Raw genomic sequence first — 16,041 nt, 5'->3', positions numbered from 1 at the left:
GGAGCCTTATGGGATTTTATTTTCATTTACTTTGTAATGCTGAGGTCTTGCACAAGAATGATATTGATCTGACTGTTTGCCTATGGAGATCTTGTGCAAGACTCTTTATCTGGGCTTATCAGAGAAGGGGTGGGTGAAGTACCTCGGGTTACATATGCTTCAGGTTACAGACTCCGCTAACCCAGAAATCATGCTTCAGGTAAAGAAATTTGCTTCAGGATGAGAACAGAAATCGTGCTTTAGCGGTGCAGCAGCAGCAGGAGGCCCCATTAGCTAAAGTGGTATCTCAGGTTAAGAACAGTTTCAGGTTAAGAACGGACCTCTGGAACCCAAGGTACCACTGTAGAAGATAATTTGGCCTAGGCATCAAGTTCAAAGCAGATCTCCAATTTAAACACTGGTTAGTTAATTTGTTTTTTGGTATTTGATCAGCATTGCAACTTGTGCGTCAGTCCAAAAGGTGACAGACTCTATCAGCTTAGAGCTGCAAATCTGAGCAAACAAGCTTTTGTAAAATACATTTTTGTTGTTGATTATTGTATAGATTATTTTGTTTTTCTGTGTCATTATTATTATTTATTTGCCTGAACAGTTGAAAGTGGCCCTCTGGTTCTCCAAGAGGGCCTGCTCTTTATGCCTTTAGAGGGCAGGAGCTGGTGGAAATAGGCACACTCATGCATTTTAAGCTGTTAGAAATAAAATGGCTAGGCTATGCTCAGGTGAGGAGCAAACAGAAGTACTGGTGCTGTGTTAGAGACCAAGGATGATTCAATTAGGGTGACTAGGGCCCTTCTGTGCCACCCATAGCCTGCCCCCACCTGCCTTTTCACTCCCAAGCAGTTCAGGGAGTGGCATTGTGCATCAGCTTGAAGTCAATGAGGAGAAGGATGAGGACAAAACTAGATCACACTGGCTCCTCCTGTCATTGGCTGTGGCTGCACCTGTTGGGCTCCCTACCTTCCAATGGTCACCAGCCTCCGCTGCCAAAACGTCACCCCACATGTGACAAACCGTCCACCTTTTTAAAGCACTCTAACAACCTTCCACACCAGTGGTGGCTTGCAAGGCATATAATAGGTCATGTCTATGTATCAATGGGACACGGGTGGCACTGTGGGTTAAACCACAGAGCCTAGGACTTGCCGATCAGAAGGTCGGTGGTTCGAATCCCCATGACGGGGTGAGCTCCCGTTGCTCGGTCCCTGCTCCTGCCAACCTAGCACTTTGAAAGCATGTCAAAGTACAAGTAGATAAATAGGTATCGCTCCGGCGGAAAGGTAAACGGCGTTTCCATGCGCTGCTCTGGTTCACCAGAAGCAGCTTAGTCATGCTGGCCACATGACCCGGAAGCTGTACGCTGGCTCCCTCAGCCAATAAAGCGAGATGAGCGCTGCAACCCCAGAGTTGTCTGTGACTGGACCTAATGTTAAGGGGTCCCTTTACCTTTACCTTTATGTATCAATACTTAGATGCTCCAATGCTTTGGCCACCTCATGAGAAGAGAAGACTCCCTGGAAAAGACCCTGATCTTGGAAAAGATGGAGTGCACAAGGAGAAGGGGACAACAGAGGATGAGATGGTTGGACAGTGGTCTCGAAGCTACCAGCATGAGTTTGACCAAACTGTGGGAGGCAGTAGAAGACAGGAGTGCCTGGCGTGCTCTGGTCCATGGGGTCACGAAGAGTCGGACATGACTAAACAACAACATGTATCAAATGCTCCACAGTAAGGGGAAAATCCAACCCTGGTCCTAACCCAACAGTTGAAAACCACTGAACATGGACGGGTTGGGGAAACCAGAAGTGTCCATAGCAAGAGACTTACCTTTAACGTTGCCTCGTCTAAGGACTTCACCTCCTCCATGAGTTTTTCCAGTTCTTCAGGGGTGAGCAGCGATATGACGGCCTGTCCTGAGGAGGCACCTAAAGGTTGAGGAGAAGAGCGCTCCCTCATGTTTCCCTCCTTTTCACTGCCTGACCGACTTGCACTGTAGTCTCTCAGCTCGGAGAGGCTGTCCGATTGTGGAATAGGAAACAAGAAACACCAAATTATCATAGTAAACTTTCCCTGTGACCCATCACACACCAGAGGCTGTTGGGTCTACTGCAGTGGGTTTATGTTCTTTTCATTCCCAGAATGACTTTGATGTCCAAATTCCTTTAGCAAATACGTACTTTTTAAATCTATCAAAGAAAGCACAAAGGACCTGACCCAATTTGGAACTTGGGGTGGGAAGGCTTTACCCCTCCATCGTCCTCCTGGCGCCTGATCCAAATTAAATCCCCTTTACCTGTTCTTTGCATTGGGAGAGATGTTCTCTCGTATGTCCATGTGGCACTTTTCTACCAACGCAAGCTGCAGGTGGGGAGTGGGTTCTGATCTGGATTGGGGGTCCTGTGCCTGTTATTTACTATTTTAAAAATCCATTCTCACACTTTTTCAATGATTCTTCCCCCAAAGAATCCTGGGAATTGTAGTTTGTTAAGGGCTACAATTCACATAGCGGTTTAACAATCAGTCTGTCTTCCCAGGGCACTCTGGGAACTGTAGTTCTGTGAAGGAGACAGGGATCTTCTAACGATGCTCAGGACCCATAACAAACTACAATTCTCAGGATTCCTTGAAGGAAACCATGACTGTTTAAGGTGGTACGGTACACTTTTAAATATATAGTGCCAATGAGGCCTTAGAGCCATTCATTTAAATGGATCTACTCTGAGTAGGGCTAACATTGGATGCAAAATGACAAAATCCCCAAAGAGATGTGGCAATGAAGTGTGGGCCACTCCCCTCCCCAAACCTGAAAACATTCAGTTTTTTCCAAACTTGGGTCTCCAGCTGTCCCCCCCTCCCTATTTTGCAGGTTAGGCAATGACCTTGCTATGGACTTTGGTTGGTCGCCTTGGTTGTCCGAGGGGCCTGGTAGGAATTTTCCCACTTGGCAAATTGGCACTGGCCACTTGGTTTTCGCCTACCTTGTAGCAATCGTCACAGCTTTGTTAGGGTTGCGGTTAGGCATTGTTTGACCTTGTGTGGGGGAGGGGAGGTGTGGCCATCACCTGCCCCTCTATGCTTAAGGGTATTCTGTTAAAGGAATCTGGGGGTGTTGTTCTAGTCTGAAGCCCGGCTGGGGGGCTAAGGCCTGGACACGACCCTGACAGGAACACCAGGGGGAGCTTGAGTTGGTTCGCATCAACAGGTCTTACTGGGACTTCCTGCACAATGGGCAGGAGTCAGATATAGTCAGGTCCAATCAATGCCTAAGCCAATACCACTCACATTCTGTAATTTCAATGAAGTTGCGGCCAAAATTTGCCCAATAACATAAACCTGATATCCGTGTCCTTGTGTGAGTTTTATTTCCAACGAGGGGGTGGCTGCGGGGTCTCGACACACAATTCCCATCATTCGTGACCAGTGGTCTTGCTAGCTAGGCATGATGGGAGTTGTAGTCCAAAAACAGCTGGAGACCCAAGTTTGGGAAACATTGTTATGAATGAAACTCAGAGTAAATACTGATTAAAATGTGATAGGGAGATCAAGCCAGGATATGGGACCCAGAGATGGCTTGTGAGGGGCTGTCATCTGCCCATCTCTGGCCTAAACTGTAAAGTAGGGATAAGGTACCTGTAACCCTCCATATGTTGTGAGACTACAGCTTCCCTCATTCCTACCCATTGGCCATGTTGGCTGGGACTGGTGGAAGATATTTGTCCACCACATCTGGTGGAAGATGTTTGTCCACCAGACATCTGAAGGGCCCTAGATCCCCAATCCCTGTAGAGCAACTGATGGCACACAGGAAATTGCTCACTGATCAGAAACACACATTTAAAAATACCAAGTAGGAAGGTCTTACTTCAGAGAAAAGCTGGTATCCGAAGAATGAGCTTCATGCGTCTGCACGAGAGTTGTCCCATTTTCTTCTGTTTGGGGGGTTGGCGACCCATTGTGTGGCCTCCGTGGGTTTTTCCCAGAACACAGCGGGGACTGAGGGAGGGAATGCAACGATTTCATTAGAGCTGACGAGAAGTGGTTGCTGATGGAATAGATCTTGCTGCATTTCTCCCCGTCCATTTTCTGCATCTCGCAAGATTGGGCCGAGGTAAGTGGGAAACTCCGGGCTCTTTTGCTGGGTGCTTTGGCGACTTGTGAGATGGGCTCCGCGCCTTCTAATGGCGTTGATGTCAAGGAAGATTCAGTGGGGAGAATGCTACATGCTTTTGGACTCGGGGCACAGTCTCCTTTTGAACAAGACAACGAATCTAGGCCAGTGGCATCCGGATAGGGCTGAAAGTGGCTGTGTTCAGGACCTTGAAAGTCAACACTCTCACTGGGAACTTGTTTAGGATGAACTGCAGCCGAGTTTGGCTCCCTTTTACAGGAAGATCTTTCATTCTGCATTGATAGAAGTTTTCTGTTTCCTCTTTCTGGAGACTGAGGAGTGCCCAGACTCTCAAATGAGCTTATTCTTTGCTTTATTGACGAGCCTCTAGGCGAGGCCCGGATTATCTTCGAAGTAGAACCCACTTCGTTGTCAGAGACGCTCTGGTGCTCAGCGGTGCTTCTGATGGCTGCTGCCTCCGAATTTCCTTTCTTCAACCCTTTCAGGCTCTGACGAAACCAGGCTGGCTTAGGGGCTACTGGCGGCCCTTTCTTAGCAAAGTCGCCTTCATCGGATGACCTGGGTGCCTTTGAGTCACCCTCTTCCGTTTCTGATCTCTGCAGGGCTGCTTCTGAGCAGCTAGAGGTTTGGTTCCCTTCATTTGCATCAATGGTCGGGTGCAAGTTTAAGGGGCAGCTGCCTTCTGACATGCTGGGGTTAAACAAGCTTTTGATGCAGTCCGAAATTCGAACCCAAGGGTCTTCAGTCGTAGCCTCAAGGCTATAATCTACCCGTGCCTGCCTTCTGAGCACAGGCCGTTGAGCTGGTGAAAGAGTCTTCCCTGTATTGGGGGGAAAATGTGATTTAACAGGAACATCGTGCATTCCTGTAAATGTACCATAATGGTTAACAGTGAAGAAGGGATGTTCATTTCATTCTAAGATTTCGCACAGATAGGAATCAACAAGTCAATTTTATTCTCTTTCAGTTTCTCATTGTTCTAGTCTCATTTCCACATCACTTTGCAATTTCTTTTTAAAAAGTCCTTCTGAAAATTCATTAGCATTTTACTGTAAATTTCTCCTAATGCACACATTTTTGTATGCAATTTGGCCCCATGTACGCATTTTTGCAAAGCACTTTCCCCGAATGTGATGCATTTCTGTCTGTTACTTTCATTAATCTGTGTGTTTTTATGCAAATTTTGCCCCCCAGAATATGCACTTTTGCACACATTACCCGGCTGAAAACTGCATTGCAAAACTGGGAGAAGTACAAATTTCAAAGGATTCAGTATTGTTTTGGAAAGTGTGAAATAAATAGGTTTGCCTTTAAACACAAACTGAATCAAATTCCCCTGTCCCCCTGCTGCATAAACCTGTAGCCATGATCACATAATATTTCTATGCAAGCCATGACTTCCTCATAGCGTGGCTGCCGCTGGTGACAGATGCAAGAGGTGCTGGAGGAACAACGATGTTGCAAGCCTCTCTTCTGGTTCTCAGACCTAAATCTGCTAGCTTGAAATTTTCGCCCTTTGCATTTTCCAGAGGGAAGAGCTAGAATCAAAGGCTATTGGTCCGATTCTATCTGAGCAACCCTTGAAATTGCATCACAATTTTTTATTATTATTATTATTATTATTATTATTATTATTATTATTATTATTACTACTACTATTACAAAATTGCTTCACAAACTCACATGTCCACCACAAGGGGGCGGTGAGGTGAGCTCTCCCCCAGCCCTGCTTCTTCTGTGGGAAAAGCAGATTTCAGTTTACAACAGGGTAAGTTTTCTGAAGCTGTGTCTGAGCTACTGTCCTCCCTCTAGTCTAATGCAACAGGAAATGAATGGAAGTGCCATGCCTGAACGCTACATATATTTTCATTTGGGGGCCATTTCATTTTACTGAATGAGCAATGCCCTCTAGCATCTAAGTTAAGGCTATTTCATTTGAATAAATATTCGTTATAATATCAACTCAGCTGCTTATGTCTCCTCTAGGTAAAGGGAAAGGGACCCCTGACCGTTAGGTTCAGTCACGGACAACTCTGGGTTTATGGTGCTCATATCGCTTTACTGGCTGACGGAGCCGGCCTAAAGCTTCCGGGTCATGTGGCCAGCATGACTAAGCCGCTTCTGGAGAACCAGAGCAGAACACGGAAACACCGTTTACCTTCCTGCCAGAGCGGTACCTATTTATCTACTTGCACTTTGATGTGCTTTCGAACTGCTAGGTTGGCAGGAGCAGGGACCGAGCAACGGGAGTTCACCCTGTCCTGGGGATTTGAACCACCGACCTTCTGATCGGCAAGCCCTAGGCTCAGTGGTTTAGACCACAGCACCACCAGCGTCCCTCCTTTAAGTTTGTTTTAAATTTTTTTTTTAAGATCCAAGTTTTATTTATTTTTAAAAGAAACATAATATAGCTCTAGTATCTTTGGGGAAAGAGAGAGTGGTCTAGATTCTTCTAATTGCATTTAGATTTTTCTATGCCACTTCTACTCCAACAGCCCTCCAAGGACCTCGGAACAGTGAGCATGAGAACAACGTAGTGAGCTAGGATAAAGAGAACATTATGATTCATATATCATGGTAAGCCAGAGTATGGCATACCATGGCTGCACAGATGTCTTGGCTCCCATTTTGCTCCTCCCTGGGTGTTTTGGGTTAAGGCAGGATGAGAAATAAACCAAGGTTTATGCATTCATACGCCACTTCCTAGTAAATGTTGATGAAGTAGAGTAGAAAATAAATATCAAAATAGCAGCAGGTATATTAAAAATTATGTATGCGGAACAATCTCCGAAACAGATCTTAAAAGCGCCATATCACAAAAGTCTGCACAAAACACGTCATAAAATAAATGAGCCGTCCATTCCTCAAGATCATGTTCCACATTTGCTGCCATTTATCTTTCTACATCAAAAGTTAGCTGTGATTAAGGCTGCATCCCTAACAGTTCCAGATTTACGTATAAGCTAAACAAGCTATAGCTTAGGGCCCCACTCTCTTGGGGACTTCAAAAAAATTAAAGGGAAAAAAACTGGATGTACATTTCCAAAATGTAAGATAAAAAAACAAATTTAAAAAGCCTACATACAGCAACAGTGTTTTGTGTTGTGTAGGCTCCTATGATGTAGGTTATGGGCTCCGCCTGCTAGCCTGCTCCCTAAAATATCACTGGTTTGCTCATTTTTATATATAGGGTGCCTGCATTCTGCATGGACTGGTTGCACGGCAACATGTGCAAATGGCTTTAGATACCTATTAGGTCCATAAATTACCATATCGCATATATTCAACACAAAAAAACAGCGACACTTTGTTGTTGGCAAAGGACAGCTGGACATATAAAGGGCCCCATTACCTTCAATAGCTTAGGGCCTCATCAAACCTAAATCCCGCCCTGATTTCTAAGGCTTGTGACTACAACTTAGCTTGGAGTCCATCCCATTGAACTCAATGGGGCTTGCTTCTCAGGGGAGATGCGCAGGATCGCACAGCAAGGTTACAGTCCTGTGCACAGGTAAGTCCCGCAAGACACAGTTCCTTCCATGCATTGGATTCTCCTGCATGTCTCATTGAAAGCAATGCAGTTTTGATTCCCTACACACTTACCTGGGAGTAATCACCACTGAATACAGTGAGACTTCCTTTGGAAGTGTGACTGCTTCAGAGCAGATGTGTATAGGAAGGACTGCACTGGCTAGCTCACCAAAATTCATTTCTTCCACAGTGATGTACAGGGCAATCCTATACACACCTAGTCTGCATAAGTGTGCAGTCTTGTTCATAATTTAACGTTTGCATAAATTCACAATTTAAAACGGAGCAGAAATTTCCTTCCAAAATAAATTCGGTTTCTTTGCTGCAGTGAGTACAAGTGATGTTTGTCATCATACAAGGAAACATACCTTTGCTGGTTTTTCTGTCTTGGGCTGAGGTTCCTACACAGGCATCTGGCAGCTCTGAAGCTCTGGGAACTAAAGAGCTTGCAAAAGCACCGTGAGTGACAACTGTCTTAGTTCTCTGCCGCAGCAGATCTTCTGCTTCCTGTGGAATAAACAGGAAGCTCAAATGTAATGAGGCCCAGTTGCACAAAAACTACATTCTCTGCACCCACAAGCTGGCCCCTGCTCTCTAGAATGGCGGCGAAACATTTACGCTGGGACTCCTAAGGAAGAATGAACCGATAATTAAGGATGCCCCCAGATTGTCAATATTTTTTGACAAGGATTCAAGTGCATTCTGGGAAATTTAGGGTTGTGCAATTAAAGTGGATTACAGCTCAGAATAGGCAGATACGTCCTTTTTTGTTTTGTTTTTCCCAGCTTCTCATTCCTTCAGTCATCAATTCTCCACATTTCTACATCAGTTTAGATTTGTTTTTAAAGTCCTCGTGAAAATTTGTCAGCGTAATTTGTCAGGATTTCTCTTAATATGCACCTTTGCAAGCAATTTCCCCCAATGCAGTGCATTTTAATTTCACTAACGTACGTATTTTTATCTACACTTCTCCCAATATACACAAATTTTGTAGACATTTGGTTAGAGAACTGCATCACAAAATTCAGCTTCAAAGGACGGGTGTGGTTCCTGTTTGCATATTGTGTAGGAACGTGCAAATTACATACGTGCACATTAAAATCTCAATCACACCAAATTTCTCCCCATGCCTAATTTAAACTGTTCTACTGTCCTAACACAACAAATTCTCTTTTTTAAAAATGACTTTCTGCAGTTAGGAAAGTGACAGGGATATGCATATAAAAGTATGGAATGAACAAATTATTGAGTGGGAAGATTTAGAAACACTCCACAAGCAAATCAAGATGAATACAAGATGACTACTCACAGTCATATAACAGCCCTGCAAACAAATCAAAATGAATTACCCATGAATATGATTGAACATTTACATAAACATTTTAGGATGAATGACCAGTGATAAGGATGTTGCAATTCAACATCTGCAGGGCACCAGTTTGGGGAAGAAGGATCTAAAGCAGGGTTTCCCAAACTTGGGTCTCCTCTCCAGCTAGTTTTGGACTATAACTCCCATCATCCGTAACTAGCACGAACAGTAATCAGGATGATGGGAATTGTAGTCCAAAAACAGCTGGAGACTCAAGTTTGGGAAACCCTGATCTAAGGGGTAACCCTTCCTCAGTGACTTATAGGGTTAAATATCTGTGGATGCTACTGATGCATATTTGAAGGGTGGAAGACCAAAAATCATACCTACAATTTTTTACCAGAATTGGTGTTTGTTTGTTTTTAAATCATTCTGCAGCGTTTCATAAGTTCTTGCAAAACTTTGTACCAGTGATATATTTGTTTTGCTTGCTTTGCATATATGCTACCTGGTACTTTCCATTGTTAAGCTCCTGCTATCTAAAAACTACCGCAGTTCCTTTTTCACTGAAGCTTTGTATACTTGTGCAAATGTACCAGAAGAAGCGTGCACTCACAGTTCTCTTAGGTAAATTTGCTTTTAAATGTGAGCAGAATTGAATTTCTCCCCAGCTTACCCATTGACATCACTTCTGCCCAGTGAAAGTGGACCTTCTTCCTAGTCCGAGAGTCACTGCTCTTAGAAGGTGTGGATTTTACCAGGGAGGTATAATCCGCACCTTTAAGACTCCTATTTCTGTTGGCTCCATTACCTGGGAAGTTGTCTTACCTGAGCGTTGGAAGGAGGTGGGCTCCCGTCCCCTTGCAGCTTGGTCTTCTCTTTCGCTTCCCTGCTCGCCTGCTTGCTGCTGGTGCAATCCTGCTTGAAATATTTCCTCGGCGGAGGTTTGGGCTTTGAGGACCTGGGTTTCCTAACAAGGATCTCTGCCGACCTTTTTGTATTTTGCAAGAGGTGACCGGCTTCTTTCAGCGTTGGTGGAGAGGAATCCTTCTCCAGGCTTGTTCTAGAGGAAGAATACAAGGAGCCAGGCTGTCTTGTAATCGGCGCATCAATGCTGTGTCCTTTTTCTTTCATATCAGCCAGCTGGTAGGGAAGGCCGTTGCCACATGATGGCCTGGGGTTGTAACTGCTGTCGCTGCTGGAACGGATCATAAGCTTTTGGGAGCGGTGGCTGGAATGAGCATTATTCCTCTCTGAGTATTTTTCACATGGAGGTCTCTTGTGCCAGCTGTTCTCCAGGCTTTTAACACCTGCATTCAAAAAAATAACCAGAATCTAAACACCCACACAACTAATTCTGTGCACCTGAAGCAGCTCTGGAGTTATTGCAAAACCACAACACCTTCCCTGCATGAGCTGCACTTTAAATAAAAGAAATAAAAAAACAACCCCAAACCCTCTGGATGACTGCAAATTTCAAACCTACATGGCAAACCCAGTGCTTTTTTTCTGGAAAAAGGATGGGGAAACTCACTACAAAGTTTGTTTGTTTGTTTGTTTTGTTGCAGGCCCAGTCACAGTGCCCCCCCCCTTACAAAGCAGAGGAAAAACCTGTACAGCTGCAAACTATAAACATTTCCAAACCATATTTTCAAAGGATCTGCTTACTCGGTGTCTCTGGTGACAAATACGTGACAAAAAGACACCACTCTGCTGCAAAGTCCAGCAGGTCTCAGTGGCTCTTCAAAGAACTCCCAGCTGATGAGCCTTACGGAGCCAGTTCATCATGGGATATGATTAATAATAATAATAAATGTTATTTATACCCCGTCCTCCCCAGCCAAGACTGGGCTCATGGCGACTGACACCAGGTATAAAAACAATTTATTGAAATACAAGTTAAAAACAAGATTAAAATACGACATTAAAACATTAAAATGCAGCCTCATTTCAGTAGAAACTCAAATCAAAAACTTGGGGGGGGGGGGTGAAAACGTCAAGTCTTTACCAAGGCCAACTATCCAGACTGGTCCTACGTGGGCCAGAAAAAAGCCAGGGAAGTCCCCAAATAGGAGTTCCATCACAGAAAGAGAAAGGAAACAGGAAAGAGGGGGAGGGGATCAAGTTGATTCCAAGCCAAAGGCTAGGCGGAACAACTCTGTCTTACAGGCCCTGCAGAAAGAAATCAGATCTTGCAGGACCCTGGTCTCATGAGACAGAGCGTTCCACCAGGCTGGAGCCAGAGTTGAAAAGGCCCTGGCTCTAGTTGAGGCTAATCTGACCTCCTTAGGGCCTGGGACCTCTAGGGTGTTACTATTTATGGACCTTAAGGTCCTCCGTGGGGCATACTGGGAGAGGCGGTCCCATAGGTACGAGGGTCCTAGGCGTGATTAAGGCTCCTTCCACCCTTTCGCTGTGATTAAGCAGGCAGCCCCCAGCAGGTGGATGATTAAAGATTTTCTAACGGCGGTCCAAATTCTCTCCCACAAACATGTTTCGTTAGGAAAGCCTGGGATGTAGAGTGATGCTCCTCTGTCCAGCAGTGGTCCTGATATCTGATATTGCCAAACTCTAGAACTTTCAGGGGTGAAGGCCCACCACATATGATAGCAGGACCGTCTGGAGTGACATCGCCTCCAAAAAATGGGGGAGATGGACTTCGAGATACGATTCAAGTGGGCCAGCGTCAGAAAGTGCATTCAATTTTTAATAAATTCTAAACCAATTGGGATTTCCTTACCTTCTGTCCGCCACTGGTACCTCTCCCTTTCAAACTTGTTGCTCTCCACCGCTTGTGAAATAGCCTCCTTTAGCTGCTGTTCAGAAACCTACAAAATGTCACAGATCACAGAGCTACTTGTGGAAGCTGGAAAGTTTGGCTAAAGACTGAATTTGGTTCCCTTTTCCTGAATACTTTTCTTACACAAAGGAGCCCCTTTTCACTCTAGTTTCTGTTGGCCGTTTTATCAATTTTCTTTTTGTGATTTCTGAAGCACGGCTTCCCCCCCCTTCATTTTTTTGCCCACAGTGTATTGACTTATTTTTTGCTTCGGAAATCATGGAATCATAGAATTCTAGCACTGGAAAAGACAGTGAGGATCTTTTAGTCTAACCCCCTGCAATGCAGGAATCTTCTGCCTAACGTGGAACTCAAACCCAGAACCCTGAGGTTAAGAGTCTCATGTTCTACAAATGGAACTAAGCTGAAATAGCACAGTAGAGCAACAGAGATATCACATGAGGTCACTGACTACATAGCTTGGCTCAAAGAATATGTAGGAGGTTTGGGGTTTTCTAATGCTGTATTTGACCTGAAACTTGCAGCATACATAAAACCCAGAGAGTTGTATCTAGCTCAGTTCTACTCAGAGTAAACCCACTAAAATTTATAAGACTAAAATGTTGTTGTTTAGTTGTGTCCGACTCTTTGTGACCCCCATGGACCAGAGCACGCCAGGCACTCCTGTCTTCCACTGCCTCCCACAGTTTGGTCAAACTCATATTAGTAGCTTTGAGACTAAAATAGCCATGTCTATTACTTTCAACGGGTCTACTCTGAATAGGACTAACACCAGATAAATATCTGTCTTGATAAGAGGGTGTCTTTTGGTGACATACAGCATTTCCTTTTCCTGCCACCTACATTTTGGGGACCCTGAAACTTGAATTGTTATGGGGCCCCCTTCACAACCAGCAACAAGGTCTGGGTAGCCACCATTATGTTCTTCAGTTGGGTTGTTCCACAACAGATCACAATTTTAAAAAAGAAAAGAGCTACCACATCTCTGATTAAAACTGCTGTACTGGATTATCTTGCAAGTCAAAGTCACTGTTGTGAATAAAAATTACCTAGGTGAAATATACTCGGAGTCAAGAGTGGATTTCATGCTCTTTATTCAGCTCATAGAGGTGAGGAGGAATGGAAGTTCCCCCACAATATCTGCTTTATCTACATTATTTACACAATGGGCTGCACGTGATTGGCTAATTCCAGGATTCTCCTGTAGGCCAATCAGGTTGTGGATTCACTCCCACCTGGAGCTGGATTGGGTGGCTCCTGCGGACCAATCAGATTGCTGTATTTTGGATCCTATTGTTCTAGGACCAATCAGACTGCTGCATTTTGGATCCTATTCAACTCAGTACATAACACTAGGCCTTATAGTTTTTGTGTTACTGCGACATTCTGCCTTTACAACATCTGCACTACTGACTCTCAGACTTTGTTGTTGTTGATATATATGTACCATAAAAAGTTAATCAGTTTGAGATGTGAGACTCAAACTGGGTTTACTAGACCAAAAATTGTTAAGCAATGTGGACTCAAGTTGCTTCTAGAGCCCCGCCAGGATTGGGGCCCCCCTAAGCTTAAACTTCATTAGTTTCAAAGTAGATCCATTCCTGGCCACCTGCTATCAAGACTCAAAATGTCTTATATATATATAGATTGCTAGGAAACAATTCTAAAGTGAAATCATTTGAATAACTGCTTTCTTTTTTTACATCCAGGAAGCTAAAAGCCACCAGATAACGACATGTAAAGCATTTGAGCTGCCTCTTAATGGCACTTCGCTCACGAGGATTAAAGACAAACAGTAAATGCAAATGACTGTACATAAACCCTGAGCACTTACATTTTAAAGGAAAAAAAGACGCTGCGAAGAACACCCAATTTGCAGTAGAAGAGAAGCTTCACCTTTTCCACATCCACCACATAGACTTGTAGAGTTGGAAGGGATCCCAAAGATCATCTAGTCCAAACCCCCTGCATGCAGGAATTTCAATGAAAGCATCCATGACAGATGGCCACCCAACCTCTGCTTAAAAACCTCCAATCTTAGCTCCTTTGCTTCTTCTCCATCATGGGGGTTCCCAATGCATGTTGTTAGCAACCCTATGAGGGTAAAAGCATCTGGAGAGCGACTCCTTTGGAAGGTAGTGCGACCTCCTCCTTTGGAGGATTGTAAGCAGAGGTTGGATGGCCGTTCTGCCTTGTATGATCTAGTTGAGAGTCTTGCATTGCAGGGAAACACTGGTCTGCAAGCGGTCCAACTGGAGAACATCCTTGACCAAAGGTGTCATGGGCTCTGAAGATGCTCGAACTCAGGACGCAAGGGAGAAACATGCTAAGAGGAAGGCACACTTGGCAAATCCACACTGTGATCAACTCCTGCCCAGAAACCTGTGTCCCCACTGTGGAAGGATGTGTGGGTCCAGAATTGGCCTCTACAGTGACTTGCGGACTCATTGTTGAAACCGTGTTTATGGAAGACAATCTTACTCGGCTACAAGTGATCGCCAAAGAAGAAAGAAGAAGAAGGACTAGATTACCCTTGGCGGTCCATTCCAACTCTACAATTCTACAATTTTATGACTATAACCACCACCTCCAATGGTTGGCTAAGTTGGCTGGGGGATCTGATGGGAGTTGTCGGTCTAACAAGGTTGATGATCTCTGGGCTCTGTGTGAGCCTGCCCCATATGGCATCCCACCAGGGCCAGATTTAGGTTTGATGAGGCCCTAAGTTACTGAAGGTAATGGGGCCCTGTCTATGTCCAGCTGCCCTTTGTAAACAACAAATTGTCACTTTTTTGTGTTGAATATATACAATATGGTAATTTATGGACCTAATAGGTATCTAAAGCCATTTGCACCTAACAAAATACAGTGGTACCTTGGGTTAAAGATGCTTCAGGTTACAGACACTTCAGGTTACAGACTTCGCTAACCCAGAAATAGTACCTCAGGTTAAGAACTTTGCTTCAGGATGAGAACAGAAATTGTGCGGTGGCAGTGAAGCAGCAGCGGGAGGCCCCATTACTGGTACCTCAGGTTAAGAACAGTTTCAGGTTAAGAACGGACCTCCAGAACGAAATAAGTTCTTAACCCGAGGTACCACTGTATGTATTTTATCAAAGTACATCCAGTTTTTCCCCCTTTAAATTTTTTTGGGGCCCCCAAGAGAGTGGGGCCCTAAGCTATAGCTTGTTTAGCTTATACATAAATCCGGCACTGTATCCCACCAGAACTGCAGTTGGGATATCTTCCTGGGCAATAAAGAGTTAAAAACCAGGCCTGGACTATCAATGCCACACCAAACCCAGGCTGTCCATTGGGGCCTCTTAGACAGGAAGAGCTATAAAAGGTAACAAGGTCTTCACTGTTGTGACTCCATGGCTCAGTCCTGACACTCAAGCATCATCAGAATATGGAAGCTTCAAGCTTACCTGAGGATCAGGGTGTCTGCTGATGATAATCTGCACAGCGCCAGGATTGCAATGACTTAAAACTGCATGGACCTCATTAAGCGACATGTTCTGAACCGATGCCTCATTGATTTCCACTATTTCATCTCCGCACCTTCCAAAATGGATGGGGGGGGGGGGATTTACATATTTCAATCCAGAAGCCAAGATGTGATTACCGGTATTTATTTTAGTAGACATTTACAAACCCTCCAAATGTCCCTGTTTTCAAAGAACAGGCCCGGATTTACAGAAGCCATGGATTTAAGCTTGTCAGTGCAACTTCCCCACTGCTTTGCCAAACGTAAGAGTTCTTTGGTCAATAGCAACACAAGTGGAGGGCAGTTCAGTTGTTTTATTAAATAGCAGACTTGAATACATGCACAAAAGGCAGCCTTTTAAGAAAAAATAGCATAGCATGAACAAGATAAACTACTTCCCTATTCTCCTATTGGGAACACCAGCAACTAATAACGCAGACCCTCCAAGTGTCCCTATTTTCCAGGGACTGTCCCGGATTTACAGAAGCCATCCCAGTTTCTGATTTGATCCCGGAATGTCCCCCTTTCCTTAGGACACCCCTGTTTTCATCGGAGAAATGTAGGAGGATATGGAGTTATGTGACCCCACCGAGCCAAGGAGTTTACTAACTATATAACCTTTAGAAGACATCTTTTAAATGTTTTATGTTTTGTTATGTTTTTATATATGTTGGAAGGTGCCCAAAGTGGCTGGGGCAACCCAGTCAGATAGGCAGGGTATAAAGATTATTATTATTATTATTATTATTATTATTATTATTATGGAATAGGACGTCCCTATTTTCTTC

General features: G+C 44.3%; 1 protein-coding gene across 6 annotated transcripts in view; it reads right to left on the bottom strand.

Annotated features, from left to right (window-relative positions):
• IL16 (interleukin 16) overlaps positions 1-16,041 on the bottom strand; it is a 64,931-nt gene that overhangs the window by 11,280 nt on the left and 37,610 nt on the right. For all 6 annotated transcript variants that reach the window (XM_081888403.1, XM_081888401.1, XM_081888399.1 and 3 more), the window contains 6 exons: positions 15,195-15,327; positions 11,707-11,794; positions 9,795-10,276; positions 8,026-8,164; positions 3,860-4,946; positions 1,825-2,011 (listed from right to left, as the gene is read on the bottom strand). In XM_081888403.1, coding sequence (XP_081744529.1) covers positions 1,825-2,011; positions 3,860-4,946; positions 8,026-8,164; positions 9,795-10,276; positions 11,707-11,794; positions 15,195-15,327 — 2,116 coding nt within the window. The remainder of the gene's footprint in view (positions 1-1,824; positions 2,012-3,859; positions 4,947-8,025; positions 8,165-9,794; positions 10,277-11,706; positions 11,795-15,194; positions 15,328-16,041) is intronic.

The sequence above is a fragment of the Podarcis melisellensis genome, assembly GCF_964234715.1.
Source record: "Podarcis melisellensis genome assembly, chromosome: 14".
Classification (NCBI taxonomy): Eukaryota; Metazoa; Chordata; class Lepidosauria; order Squamata; family Lacertidae; genus Podarcis; species Podarcis melisellensis.
This window is presented reverse-complemented; position numbering and strand designations above follow the sequence as displayed.